The 13,028-nt window shown below is 39.8% G+C and overlaps 2 protein-coding genes across 3 annotated transcripts; one reads left to right on the top strand and one right to left on the bottom strand.

Annotated features, from left to right (window-relative positions):
• Window positions 1–303: 303 nt before the first annotated feature.
• On the bottom strand, window positions 304–6,760 carry sirt1 (sirtuin 1). 2 transcript variants are annotated; one of them, XM_034898474.1, is made up of 10 exons: window positions 6,346–6,694; window positions 5,758–5,883; window positions 4,800–5,035; window positions 4,153–4,305; window positions 3,531–3,678; window positions 3,356–3,435; window positions 2,216–2,399; window positions 1,591–2,118; window positions 951–1,282; window positions 304–906 (listed from the first exon to the last, which is right to left on the bottom strand). In XM_034898474.1, the coding sequence occupies exons 1-9, from the start codon at window positions 6,692–6,694 to the stop codon at window positions 990–992; spliced, it is 2,097 nt and encodes a 698-aa protein (XP_034754365.1). In that variant the 3' UTR covers window positions 304–906; window positions 951–989. The 2 variants fall into 2 exon arrangements, with proteins under 2 accessions (XP_034754365.1, XP_034754366.1); XM_034898475.1 differs by lacking the exon at window positions 304–906 and adding an exon at window positions 1,389–1,401 and having other exon boundaries at window positions 958–1,282; window positions 6,346–6,760.
• A 447-nt stretch (window positions 6,761–7,207) lies between these two features.
• dnajc12 (DnaJ (Hsp40) homolog, subfamily C, member 12) lies at window positions 7,208–10,448 on the top strand. The gene is made up of 5 exons (XM_034898476.1): window positions 7,208–7,581; window positions 8,234–8,312; window positions 8,629–8,768; window positions 8,865–9,009; window positions 10,043–10,448. The coding sequence occupies exons 1-5, from the start codon at window positions 7,504–7,506 to the stop codon at window positions 10,123–10,125; spliced, it is 525 nt and encodes a 174-aa protein (XP_034754367.1). The 5' UTR covers window positions 7,208–7,503; the 3' UTR covers window positions 10,126–10,448.
• Window positions 10,449–13,028: the final 2,580 nt, after the last annotated feature.

The following is a 13,028-nucleotide window of genomic DNA, read 5'->3' as shown; positions in this document are numbered from 1 at the left end:
CAAAATGTAATCTTAACAGGCAGAAGCCTCCTCTGTATAATCAATTAAACTGTTTTAACATTATGTTCTATGAAAAGTGACAAGGGCAAGGAAATCGCTTTTATAAGAAGGGAAAGAGTGCCATTTTTCAATGTGATCTCTGAATATCTTCCTTAGGCTTAATATTACAACTTAGTATAACTTTCTACAGATATAAACTATCATCTAGTCTTTGATGAGTATGTCTCCATCAGAGTATAAAAATAAGGCTTGAGCATATAAAGTAGCTGCCACATGTCAGAAGGAACACCTTTTCAATGGTTATATTTTTCCAAGATTTAAATGACAGGTTAGACATACAAAGCTTATGACAACATAGGAGCGTGTTGATAAAGTGTTCTTTGGTCTGAAATTAAATAGTACTGTTCTTTTCTTCTAGCTTTTACCTTCATTAAAGGGCAGAGCTGAACGTTTATATTGCAAGTTAGACAATGTGTTCAAGTAAACCATCTGAAGATTTATGTATGTGTCTGAAACCCATGGTACCCACTATTTAGCAGGCAGTCGGCTTACATACGTACACGTTTCCCAATGGTAACATGAACTGACTTTAAACATCATTAGACCACAAGTGACTTCACACTAGGGACTGAGAAAATTGAAGTGTTTGCTGAATTTCTCAAAATGTGAATAAAAATGAGATGAGCACATCGAAAGAAATCCTAAAAATAAAAAATTCAACATTCTAACATGTGGTATACAGTATGAGGTTTCAGACCTAATGCATGTGATCAAACTGGGCACACACAAAGAAACTTGCTGCATATTCACAAAAGTTGTCACGCAATTTCAACTTTATGAAAAATAATTGTAAGGTGGATGAGTCAGAGTCAAAAATATAAGAAACACACATTATATATATATATATATATATATATATATATATATATATATATATATATATATAAAAAAAAAGATAATTAGTGCTTTGTCGACTGGGTACTTTACATTTAAAGGTGTGTGGTGCTCTGAGTTTTTTCAGAAGTATTGTCTGTCTTGACCACACTCGACGTGGCCTCGTTGGCTAAAGTGTGTTGTATTGTGTCTCTTAGGCATGTCTCTTCATCTGCTGCTAACGTGTCGGCTTCCTCTGGCTCGCTGTCTTCTTCCACCCCATCTGCACTGCATTCAGACTCGTCACTGTCACTTCCACAGGAGCTCGACGTCTCGTCTTCAGAGTCGGAGTAGACCTCGGCCCCGTGGAAGATATAGTGATTTGGTGCTTGAAACAGGTACTGGCCTGCTGGGGGAAACAATACAAACAATTTACAGTACTGGAGTCAATGTCTGGAGGATATTTAAAATGAATAAATGATACAATAAATAAATAATAAAATATATGGACTAACATGCATTTTCCTGCTGCATGAGGAAAAGAAATTGTTGAGAAAAGCTCTAATTAATGGGATGAATGGATTATCACGTGCTTAAACACACCTATGTCTCATTTACAAATACAGCAAATTAGAAAATATATTCATATTATTTACAAATAATATATGTAGATAAATAAATAAACCGTGTTGTTCTCTACCATAGTCTAAAGCTTACTCTCAAGGCGTTTGCTGATTGGACTTCTGTTGATTCGACTCATCCAGCATTGTCTACGAAATTCAAGGTTGGAGGTTTGGCTCTTTACTCCGGGGGCCTCCTCTTTTGGTGCATCATCTGCCGCTAACTCTGACGGCTCAGCCGTCTCTTCACTGGGACACTGAGCATTTGGACAAGGTTCTGGAGGTGTAACGTTATTACCAGCAGTGTCTGTGACATTAGGACGTTCTGTCTTCTCTGAAGGCTTAGTTACGGAGTCTGTACTGGGCTGCTTCTGCTCCTCTTGAGCTGCATCGCTGGAAGCAGGCAAGGCCTCGCTTGGTGGCTGTTCTGGTAACCGAGGGGGTTTCTCTGTGGTCTCTGTGAGTCTTACAGTGTTGTAGCAGAGCTGCTCAAAGTCTCCACCCAACCGATGGCAGAGTTCGTTAACAATGACATCACAGTCCCCAAGTAGCTCCACGTCAAAGTTGAGGTGAGGCAGCTGCTCCCTATTGATCAAGACCTGAGGCACTTCATGAGGAATGGAGTCTGGATGGGGTGAAGAGAAAACAGTTAGGTTTGGTATGTTAGGGTTGATTGCAGGCACAATAGGAAACACAAACCTATTCATCTGAACAAAACATACTTGGGATGAGGGCAACTGGTCGGACTTTAAGTGAAGAGCCAATGACAATCAAGAGGTCCACCTCATCTTTATCCTGCTTCATGGCTCTGTGGAACATTTCTGGAAGATTCTCTCCAAAGAAGACGATGTCAGGTTTCATGATTGCCAGGGGAATATCTGGACACCGAGGACAATGAGGGACCACCTACAGGATGGATGACGTAAGCATTAAAACAAAATTGTTAAAAGGGAATGCCGTTCAAAATGTTATCTTCATTTAAACATCCAATGTCTTCAAAGTAGACAGCTGTACCACCCTTTTATTAGTTATTTCCATCGACTGACAGCTGTACTGTTCTACAGTTGTAGTGATGCATGGTGCAAAGTCTTTTTGGGGGGGGGGGGGGGGTTTACTGTATGTTTAATTTAATTATCTCTGCTTGTGGGTATCATTACAGTCAGTTTGTGCTGTAGCTAAAAACCACAAACATTTTAAAACATATTCATAAGACAGAAACCCCACCCAAACTGTAAAATATACAATATTTCAAAAATATATATTTATTTCTAATTTAGAAGAACTAACAAGCTACAAGCTTCATTTACAATATGTTAATGAGAATGGACGAAGCACTAAAGACACCTTTTCTCAATAATTACAACAACACCAGCACTAAAAACATCGACTGACCAGTTAATGACATTGATTGATTTTTCAACTCAGAATGCTTTACCTTGAGTATGTGTGGACAATACCGATGACACTTTTAAAGATTTACAATGTGCTGAAGTTGCACAAGTAACAACTCACTACAAACACCACTGAAGTGATTCCCCAATGTCATGCTACTCCTAAAAGAGCAATAAATAAATTACTTGATGAGCATCAATTTTCTTGCCCCACTCCTGGAATGGTAATGCTACAGTTTTGGAATGTTTACGCCAGTACACAAGCTCTCTTACACAGCAAACGTACTCAGATCAGCTTCCTTGGGCTCTGCAAGATGATTCAATGGAAGTTGCTTGCTGAGCGTGTTAATACTTAACAATGAAATGTTGGATGTTGTTGTGATGTGCGCGGTTTGTGCATTTCCAATCCCATTGTTGCAGGTGTTTGTAATGTATGCAATAGTGTATTTAAATGTGTTATCTTGGAAATACCTGGTTAAAGATGTCTTCCCTTATAGCTTCACAATCCACTTTGTGTTTACAGACGAGACAGGAAGCAGTTGCAAACGACCCTGAAATAAAAAATATTATTGACTTTCACCATCACCATGGACAGAAGTAAATGAAAATAACAAACAAGACCCATCCATTAGCTGTTTTCACTTACCATGACACTGGATAATCCGCTGAACTCCAGCCACTTGTTCTAATGTATCAATGTTCTGTGTGTAATTGCGCAGCAGTTTGCCCTGCTTATCCATCATAGATATGAATTTGTGACAGGGTGACGGCTGAAACTGACCAGGGTAGATCTCCTGTAACAAAAATGATGCATTAAACACTTGTGGACTAACTCAAAAGCTGGCTATAATCATGAATATCACAAGTTCTGTATCGTCTTTAAAGACACGATATATACACCAAATACATCTTCTGCACACAAAGGTCTTATGCATTACATTACAACATTACAAACATCTGGTCATAGCCCTTCTACATGCAATGGGCATGCATCTCATCTATCATCGATGGGTATGTGATGTCAAAAATATGATGCACACACTCAAGTATATGCCACTTCTCAGCTATGTTCTCCTCACTTGTATTCACTGTATGACCAAACCCTGTAAGGTCACATGGGTATGCAGAGCCTAGCGTGTGGAAGCTTCTGTATCGATGCATTACCATCTCTGTAGCACCTTGCCAATGGATTACGTGAGCATGTTGAAGTGAGTTATGTATTGTTATCAACTTTGATTTGCAGAAAAGCAAATGGACTATGAACAAACCTTAGCAAACTTGAAAAAGGGTCTTGGGTCCCGTCTGAAATATTCAATGTCAAACATAGCTTGAGGGTCTGGAAGATCAGGAAAGTCTACAGCAAGCCGTGCATAAATTCCATCTCTGGAGCGAAAATCTGGTATTCCACATGAAACTGACACCTGCCAAACAAAGAAAGCATCCAGGCATTTTGGCTTAATAGCATGGACACAGACACTATGGATTTACTTAAACACATCATCAATTCAAACAGCACCATTGGATAATAGGGGGGTGGCAGTAGCTCAGTCCATAGGGAGTTGGGTTGGGAACCGGAGGGTCACTGGTTCAAATCCCCGTATGGACCCAAAAAGTTGGGAGCGTGGATTGGTGGCTGGAGAGATGCCAGTTCACCTCCTGGGCACTGCCAGGTGCTCTTGAGCAAGGCACCGTACCCCCCCGACCGCTCAGGGCGCTGGTTCAGCTGGCAGCCCACTCACTCTGACATCTCTCCATGTATAGTGCATGTATAGGTCCTGAGCATGTGTGTGTATTTCAGGCCTGCGTGTGAGTACTAACAAAAAGTGTGTACACAGAGTGTAGTGCAGTAATTTCCCCATTGGGGACTAATAAACAAATTATCTTATCTTATCTTAATATTACTGTAAATGCATACCCCAGCACCAGTCAGCACAAGGATCCTTTTACTTTCATGAAGTAGCCTGACCACATCTTCTAAGGTGTTAATATCTTTCCGTTTCTTTCTTTTTGGAGGTTCTGAGATGTTGATGATAATCTGCCACAATGTCATGTCGTCTAAATCTGGTGGGAGCACAGTCTCAGGCAGCAAGTCCCTCAGAATGGTCCTCGGATCGGTCTCTCTGATGTGTTGCTGGATGAAACTGTAGGAACCTGGCCAAAAATACAACATCTCAGTCAGTATTGTATTTTACAATGTGCTGTTCTGCTGCCTTCTAGGGCTGCATGATATGTGTTTATAAGTATCTAATTTCAATTATTTGGACTGATATTGCGATATCATTCACGATATTGGAGGCGATGATCATTTTTCAATCTAAGATCATATTGTCTTAGATTTTGGGATCGTAATATGGCATAAGAGTTGTCTTTTCCTGGTTTTATAGGTTGCATTACAATAAAGTGATGTAATTTTCTGAACTTACCAGACTGTTCTAGCTCTTCTATAATTTACCTTTAACCACTTAATCTTTATATCCACATTACTAACGATTTATCAAAAATCTCATTAAGTAAATATTTTGTGAGAGGACCAATAGTCAACATTACAATATCATGTCAGTATTGACAGAGGTATTTGTATACACATATCATGATATTGGATTTTCTCCATATCGCCCAGGCCTCGTTTGACACTTATTTTTCCTTTGACAAAAATATATTGTTGATTGTTTAGCCCTACTGCTTACAACTAAATGCTAGTGAAAGATAATTTCTTCTTACTAAATATATAATATCAAGTGAGTAATAAAAGCCGCTGCAGGAAAAATTGCAATATGGTTCTCAAAATCAATTAACTAGTTCAGCTACTCGGCAGCACCGTGGAGCTCGGTGTGCCAAGAGAGCCTACCTAGCTAGCGGTCTTAACTAGTTACCTATTTGCGGTTGAGGTGTCCAGTCGCTGGAGCTTGCATGTGAAGATCTGTCGTCATCCTCCTCGTTGATGTGGTCCGGCGTGACAGCCAGACCGTAGGAGGGACGATCGTCATGTCCAACGAAATCTGAGCACAGAAGTTTTTGAAATGAAAAAACTAGAAAAAAGTGGCGTACCTCTAATAACATGTATGATCATTTACAACCAATATCCGACAGCCTCACTGTGGTGTGGTTTACCTAACTGAACGATAGTTGGAAAGAGACGATAAAGCGGCTAACAAATGTTTAGTGGCTATCCAAGTTGAAGTTTGTGCCGTGAAGGAATTAGTCAAATGCCGACAAGATGTGTCACAGATAGTGTTCTCTTTCATTGTAAGCATTAACTAAACAAAAGTAGAATGTGCCGTCATGAAAAGCAATGTTGCACATATCTCAACACCAACACATATTTACTGTGTTTAACGTTAGCTAGCTTAACTTATCTTCTGTTTCAAACTCGCCGGTTAGCTAAGTTGGTAAAAAAGCATTGCTCACTTTAAGCCGCGTAAATACTTAAAGCTTTGTTCAATGTCAATCTCTATACATACCAGCACTCTCCTCGGTTGTCCCTAGCTTAGCACTGTCGTCTAGTTTCACTACTGGTTTGTGCGGCTCGGAGACCAGCAGTCCCAGTCCATTGTTGTCTCCTCCCAGCGCTGTTGTTGGGGCCTGCTCTACCGCCATCACCGGCTTTGCTTCCTTCTCCGCTGTCTGCGCAAAATTCACCCCCGAGTCCCAGCTCTCTGTAGCCCCGGAGACGCATGAGAAGGTTTCTGCTTTAGCAACTTTGAATCCGTGGTTAGTTACCGGACAAATTTTGGACCTTTTCACTGCAGGTTCTTCCATATCGGAGGCGGCTGAAAAGGCCGTTCCGAGAATAGTCTCATCGTCCGCCATTTTCAGCCCGCAGAGCCGCTGAGCAGATCCTTCCTCTCGGACAGCTGTCTCATTTGCATAGCGCACGTGACTAATTCTCCACCAGTAGTCACGACTGGAACGTCCTCTTTTTTACGTCGATGACGTAAAACCATAACAAATATTGCTGCCTTCAAACACTGTCAGAAGAATTTTGAGCAAAGACAAGCACTCACGAGTGAGTGACAAAGCACAATATGTGTAAAACGCGGACGTCAGCGCATAGATAATAGCAAGTGAGCATGTCGATAAAAACATTTTATAACCTTTGTATTACATGTGAATAGTGTATTTTTACATTTTAATTACAACCTCAATTACATGCCGCCACCAGACATATACTTTTCATTTACCCACGCATACGATATGTAACCAAGTCATCCAGAATATTATTTTATCCTAGAGTTATATATTATATTTTATACTTAAGGCTACCCTGGACGTTTTTCCGTGCCCCCAGAAATGCTCGAAATTTCGAGCTGAGTGTGGGGCTTAAGTTTAGACACCTGAATGCAGCATACGTCATATGGTGGCGAAAAGGGAACGCTGAATTTTCACCTAAACTCAGGAGAGATCTCGCTCTCCCTTGACATTTTGAATCATTTGGCAGTTTCTCCATTAATTACCCAAAGCTAGCTGACAAAATAAGGGCAAGATACAGAATATTGTCAGTGAGTGACCCACAGCAGCAGTGAGGGAGACCCCACCAGCAACCCTTGAACCGAGCATCTGGGATCCAGGCTAGCATAAGCTGCTCCGTGACAAGAAACCACACGTTGCATACAAGATTTATGGAGGCTATTTTAAACTGCAAACCCGGGGACTTGGATGATTACTACGGGTTATTGGGATGTGATGAATTGTCGTCGGTAAGTTCTCACCAGTGGGTTTAAGGATCCGCCTGAAAAAATGGGTATCATTTACCCGCTGGGTAATGATGGTTATCTAGATCTACAAACTAAAACATACTGGTTTAAGAGTTTGCCAACCATAAGCAGCCTGTAAGTTGTTCGACCAAAAGATGAATTAAGTATTATGCTCCAGAGGTTAGTCTGAACCAACAAGACCTGTTGCTTCAGTAAAAGATGTAAGAGGAACTACTCGTGCGTCATTAAGTGTCTGAGTAGGTTTATGCCACTTTATTTGTACTTAATTCCTTTTTTATAATAAGGGAACATGATGGGAACATCCGAATTACCATTCCAGTAACGTATACTATAACACGTTACTTTAAAAATGTCCAAATTAAATCGCCCGTAGCAACAAGCACTTGCGTCACAGGCGGTGATGATGCATTTGAAAGCCTCAAAATAAACGGATCAATATCATTTTCAAGATAACATCAGAAAGACCATGTTCAGAAAATCACTGGGTATATTTCCTTTTAAATATTCATGATATTAAATTTGTTTTGTGTTTGTTTGTTTTTTTAAACGGTAATGTTTCTTGAAATAATTTCAGATTTTTAAATATTGAAAATGGCAAAGAGACATTTTATTTATTTAACCTTTTTCTTTGCAGACGGAACAGATTGTTAATGAATACAAGATCCGAGCCTTGGCATGTCACCCAGACAAACACCTAGACAATCCAAGAGCAGGTAAATACTGTATATGTGACCCATTTTTGACATAATTAATTTTCAAATGCCAACAGATAAAGGAAGTAAATTTATATTTCATTATATATAGCCAGAGCTGTGATATGAACTTAAGGTGAACCCAACGTTTTTATTTTTTAATGATTCCTTATCCCACAAACAGTTAATGCTTCTTTTGGGTGTCTTGACTTCAAAGCAAAGTATGTTAATGAAGAGCTGCTTATTACTGCTTACAAAGAAGAGGGCATTTATTTCTCCTTATGGGGTAAGCATTATGTTTCATCTTACACCCTGATGTTTTCTTTCTTTCTAACAGTGGCAGATTTCCAAAAGCTGCAGGAAGCCAAAGAGGTTTTATGCAATGAAACCAAAAGAAAAAACTATGATCTCTGGAGAAGAAGTGGGGTGACCATTCCATTTCAGGACTGGCAAGCTTTAAATGACTCTGTAAAAATGGTATGTAATGTGTGGACTTTGGTATGGATTTGAAGAAAAAATAATTGTTTTAATCTGTTTAAAAGCCAGGTAATATATTTGGTCATCTGTTTGCAGTCAATGCACTGGGCTGTGAGAAATAAGAAAGAACCCATGTTGGAGGCCCCAAATGCAGAACTCCCTGTCGCTTCCCAAGCAGAGGACCTTCGTTCTGAGCAGGAAGCACCGAGGATCCCTTCATATGAAGCCATGCCATCCGCAAGTAAGTGACTTTCAAGATGTTCTCAAAGTAATGGAAAGTAGACCCAATTTATTGGAATGTATGTCGCTTCTAAAGTGTCCAATTCCAGCATAAAAACTCTGGTTTTCAACAGTGCCTCTATGATCCTTATTAGTAGCGTTTGTAGCAGAGTGCACCCCTGCTGTGCAGCAGGCAAACCTTAGGTCACACACTCAGAGGAGCACTCTGGGGGACTAGAGGGAAACTTGGGTTGCCTAAAGTCCCCCTCTGCTTTGACATTAGGGCCATCTAATATATATTTAAAAAAAAGGGGAGGGGGGGCTACGTAAAAAAAAAAAGAGCTTCTTTCCAACGCCCTTTTTTTGTGAAGTGTTGTGTTTTGCACTTCAAGGCAACCTCTCTAATGCACTGAAGTTTGAGAGTTGAAAGAAATATCTAATTATATATACATATTTTTTCCAACTGGCTTTTGGGACCCTGCTGTTAGTTTTTATTCATGTCATTTAGTTTTCAGGATCAGTCCGGAGGGCCACCCGTGTACATGCTGCTTTTCTGTCTTGGGTTAGCCTGGCATCCCAACAGATAAACTCAGTCCCTGGCTAATGTCCGGACAAAACACCAAGCAGATGCAAAGATTACAATTCTGCATTTTCATAGTATAATTTTTCATTTAGTTTTTTTTTTTCATTCTTTTATTTTACTTTTCCTGGCCATGACCAAAGCTGGCCACTGACTTAATTCACTATAATGTTGCCTGTAGACAAATTAGCAAAGTTAGAAGTCAGTTTCAACATTAGTTACAAGCAGGATAATTTTCTGTTTACTTATATATTGTTATTGTTCTTACATTGGTTAAATGACACATCTCTTCATAAAAAACCCAATTACCATATGATGTGTATTACATTCTAAAATGTACTCATGTGATCATTCAATATTGCATTGCTGTATTACATCAGCAGGTCTAAAGCGTTTATCCCATTCAGTATTTATTATGTGTAACCCAGGAGTATGTGTTGTTCTCACAGTAATGACTGCTCTCATCATTGCTTAGGTGATTACTGCCATCGACGTTTCCGTTGGGCGGCTGACACCCCATCCACTCTGCTGCAGAAGTTTAGAAATTATGAAATATAAATACATTCAGTTTCATTTTGTTTCAATGTTTGTGTCTTGTCTTCTTCAGTTGGGTCCCTGTTCATTGGGGTGTTAATGTTTGTGACTAGGGTCTGGCTGTAACTTGTCTTCATTCAAATTGTGAGTTCATAAATGTGTCTGCTGCAAGCGTCAAATACTTCACACATAAGCCGGGATGTGGAATTATTTGATTAATTGTTTTGCTCATCTGTTAATTATTTTCACAAACACACAATGGAGAAATTATACTGGATTAATGCTTTAATTTGTATTTTTGTGTTGATGTCAAGTGTATAACATTGGAACATAAAAGCATCATGTGTGCATTATTTTGCTCTTGTAATATTTCTTGTCTTCAATACCATTTTAAGCAAGAGTGTTTTACTTTCCAGGAATAATGCTTAAACGTTGAGTCAAAGCTGTAACATAAATGTAAAATGTCTTAAATGCATGACGATGGGTGCCATACTTCATATGGAACTCACTCTTATCGTTAGTCTTCCAGGTCTTGAAATATTAAATACAAAATAAGAAATTAAGGATGTAATCAAAAACAAAATATGTATAAACAAGTCACAGTGCCTTGTGAAAGTATTCACCCCCCCTGAACTTTTGTCACATTTTAGTCTTCAAACAAAGATATAAAACTAAGTTTTTGCAAAGAATCAACAAGTGGGACCAAATCATGAAGTGGAACTAATTTATTGGATGTTTCAAACTTTAATAAAAAAGAAATTGAAAAATTGGGCATGCTAAATTATTCAGCCCCCTCAAGTTATTACTTTATAGCGCCACCTTTTATTGCAAGTCGCTTGGGGTATGTCTTGAAATTTTTGCCCATTCCTTCTTGCATAACAGCTCGAGCTCAGTGAGATTGGATGGAGAGTGTTTGAACAGCAGTTTTCAGTTCTTTCCACAGATTGGATTGGATTCAGGTCTGGACTTTGACATTCTAACACCTGGATTTGTTTATTTGTGAACCAATCCATTGTAGATTTTGCTTTATGTTTTGGATCCATGTCTTGTTGGAAGGCAAATCTCCGTCCTAGTCTCAGGTCTTTTACAAACTCCATCAGGTTTTCTTCCAGAATGGTCCTGTATTTGGCTCCATCCATCTTGCCATCAGTTTTAACCATCTTCCCTGTCCCTGCTGAAGAAAAGCCCACCCAAACATGATGCTGCCACCACCATGTTTGACAGTGGGGATGGTGTGTTCAGGGTGATGAGCTGATAACGTTTTGCATTGTTGCCAAATAGTTAGATTTTGGTTTCATCTGACCAGAGAACCTTCTTCCACATGTTCGGTGTTCTTGCCACGCTTCCATAAAGGCCAGATTGTGCTTTGGACAGAGTCTCCCACCTCAGCTGTAGTTCTCTGCAGTTCATCCAAAGTGATCATGGGCCTCTTGGCTGCATCTCTGATCAGTCTTCTCCTTGTATGAGCTGAAAGTTTAGAGGGACGGCCAGGTCTTGGTAGATTTGCAGTGGTCTGATACTCCTTCCATTTCAAAATGATCGCTTGCACAGTGCTCCTTGGGATGTTTAAAGCTCGCGAAATCTCTTTTGTATCCAAATCCAGCTTTAAACGCCTTCACAACCGTATCTGGGACCTGCCTCGTGTGTTCCTTGGTCTTCATGATGCTGGCTCCCCTTTAAACGGACTTCTGAGACTATCACAGAGCAGGTGCATTTATACGGGGATTTGATGCCACAGGTGGATTCTATTTATCATCATTAGTCATTTAGGCCAACATTGGATCACTCAGAGAGCCTCGCTGAACTTCTGGAGAGAGTTTACTGCACCACTGAATCCTTTTTGCACGCCCAATTTTTCAGTTTTTTATTTGTTAAAAAAGTTTGAAATATCCAATACACTTTATAATTGCGTCCCACTTGTTGATTCTTCACAAAAAATGATAGTTTTATATCTTTATGTTTGAAGCCTGAAATGTGGCAAAAGGTTGAAAAGTTCAAGGGGGACGAATACTTTTGCAAGGCACTGATGAAAAACATAGATGTGCACATTGATCATGGACAACTGATCAACAGAACCTATGTTATCTGCATTTGTAGCTTAAAACAACACCATCTAAATGTGGTGCTGTACCTGCAACCGGACTATTACTTCAATGAAAGTAGATAAATATTACCAGAAAAATGCCTTCAAGGTATCAAAGGTAAAGGAACTCATAATGCAGAGGAAATTTGAACTGCATCATAAATTGTTCGGTATAGTTTAATCAATAACAAGATATCATATTTTACACAGGGATCCTGTGATGTATGTCAAATCTTAAATGCACACCGGTGTAATGGCCTCCGTTAAATGATTCCAAGTGACCCATGTTAGGGTCAATAAAGAGTCCTAATATCTGATCTGAAGGTAGTCAATCTAATGAGCCAGAATTGAAAACACCTGTGGTGCACAGCCAGCTATCAAATACATGTAGGTTAAAGTAAAACGTAGGCCTACATTTTCTCTCTGAATGATCATTGCTCACTGAACAGAATGTAGCCAAGTAGAAAAAATTAAATAGGGTATTTAAGTAGTAGGCTACTTAAAAAGTAAGCAACTTACCCAAAAATATAGTTCAGTAGCCTATGCTACTTGAATAAATGTGTATAGTTAACCTTCTTTCCACCACTGGTCTAAAGAGATGACATAGGAACAATGTGCTTGTATGTAGCAGTTGAGGAAATATTGACCGTCAGTGAAAGCACCTCAGCCAACAAAACTGCGATGCGGCGTTTCGCCCACGAGATGTCGCTGTGCTCCCTGAGGACGTCACATTTGTAGAAGTTAGAGTTCCATTGAGAATGGCTCTTTCTCGCCGGGTGCGGTGGCGCGCGCCTGTAATCCAAGTTCCCGGGAGGCTGAGGCTGGCGGATCGTTTGAGCTCAGG

Source organism: Etheostoma cragini, chromosome 17 (assembly GCF_013103735.1).
Source record: "Etheostoma cragini isolate CJK2018 chromosome 17, CSU_Ecrag_1.0, whole genome shotgun sequence".
In the NCBI taxonomy this organism is placed as follows: Eukaryota; Metazoa; Chordata; class Actinopteri; order Perciformes; family Percidae; genus Etheostoma; species Etheostoma cragini.
This window is presented reverse-complemented; position numbering and strand designations above follow the sequence as displayed.

What these genes read in the sequence shown, in the direction of transcription:
- sirt1 (XM_034898474.1), bottom strand. Translation starts at nt 6,694, where the DNA reads ATGGCGGACGATGAGACTATTCTCGGAACGGCCTTTTCAGCCGCCTCC. An exon ending in GACACCTCAACCGCAAATAG is followed by an intron (nt 5,036 to 5,757) that starts GTAACTAGTTAA and finishes ATTTTTGGCCAG; the next exon opens with GTTCCTACAGTTTCATCCAG. An exon ending in GGGAAGACATCTTTAACCAG is followed by an intron (nt 2,400 to 3,355) that starts GTATTTCCAAGA and finishes TCCATCCTGTAG; the next exon opens with GTGGTCCCTCATTGTCCTCG.
- dnajc12 (XM_034898476.1), top strand. Translation starts at nt 7,504, where the DNA reads ATGGAGGCTATTTTAAACTGCAAACCCGGGGACTTGGATGATTACTAC. An exon ending in GATGTGATGAATTGTCGTCG is followed by an intron (nt 7,582 to 8,233) that starts GTAAGTTCTCAC and finishes TTTTCTTTGCAG; the next exon opens with ACGGAACAGATTGTTAATGA. An exon ending in TAAATGACTCTGTAAAAATG is followed by an intron (nt 8,769 to 8,864) that starts GTATGTAATGTG and finishes ATCTGTTTGCAG; the next exon opens with TCAATGCACTGGGCTGTGAG.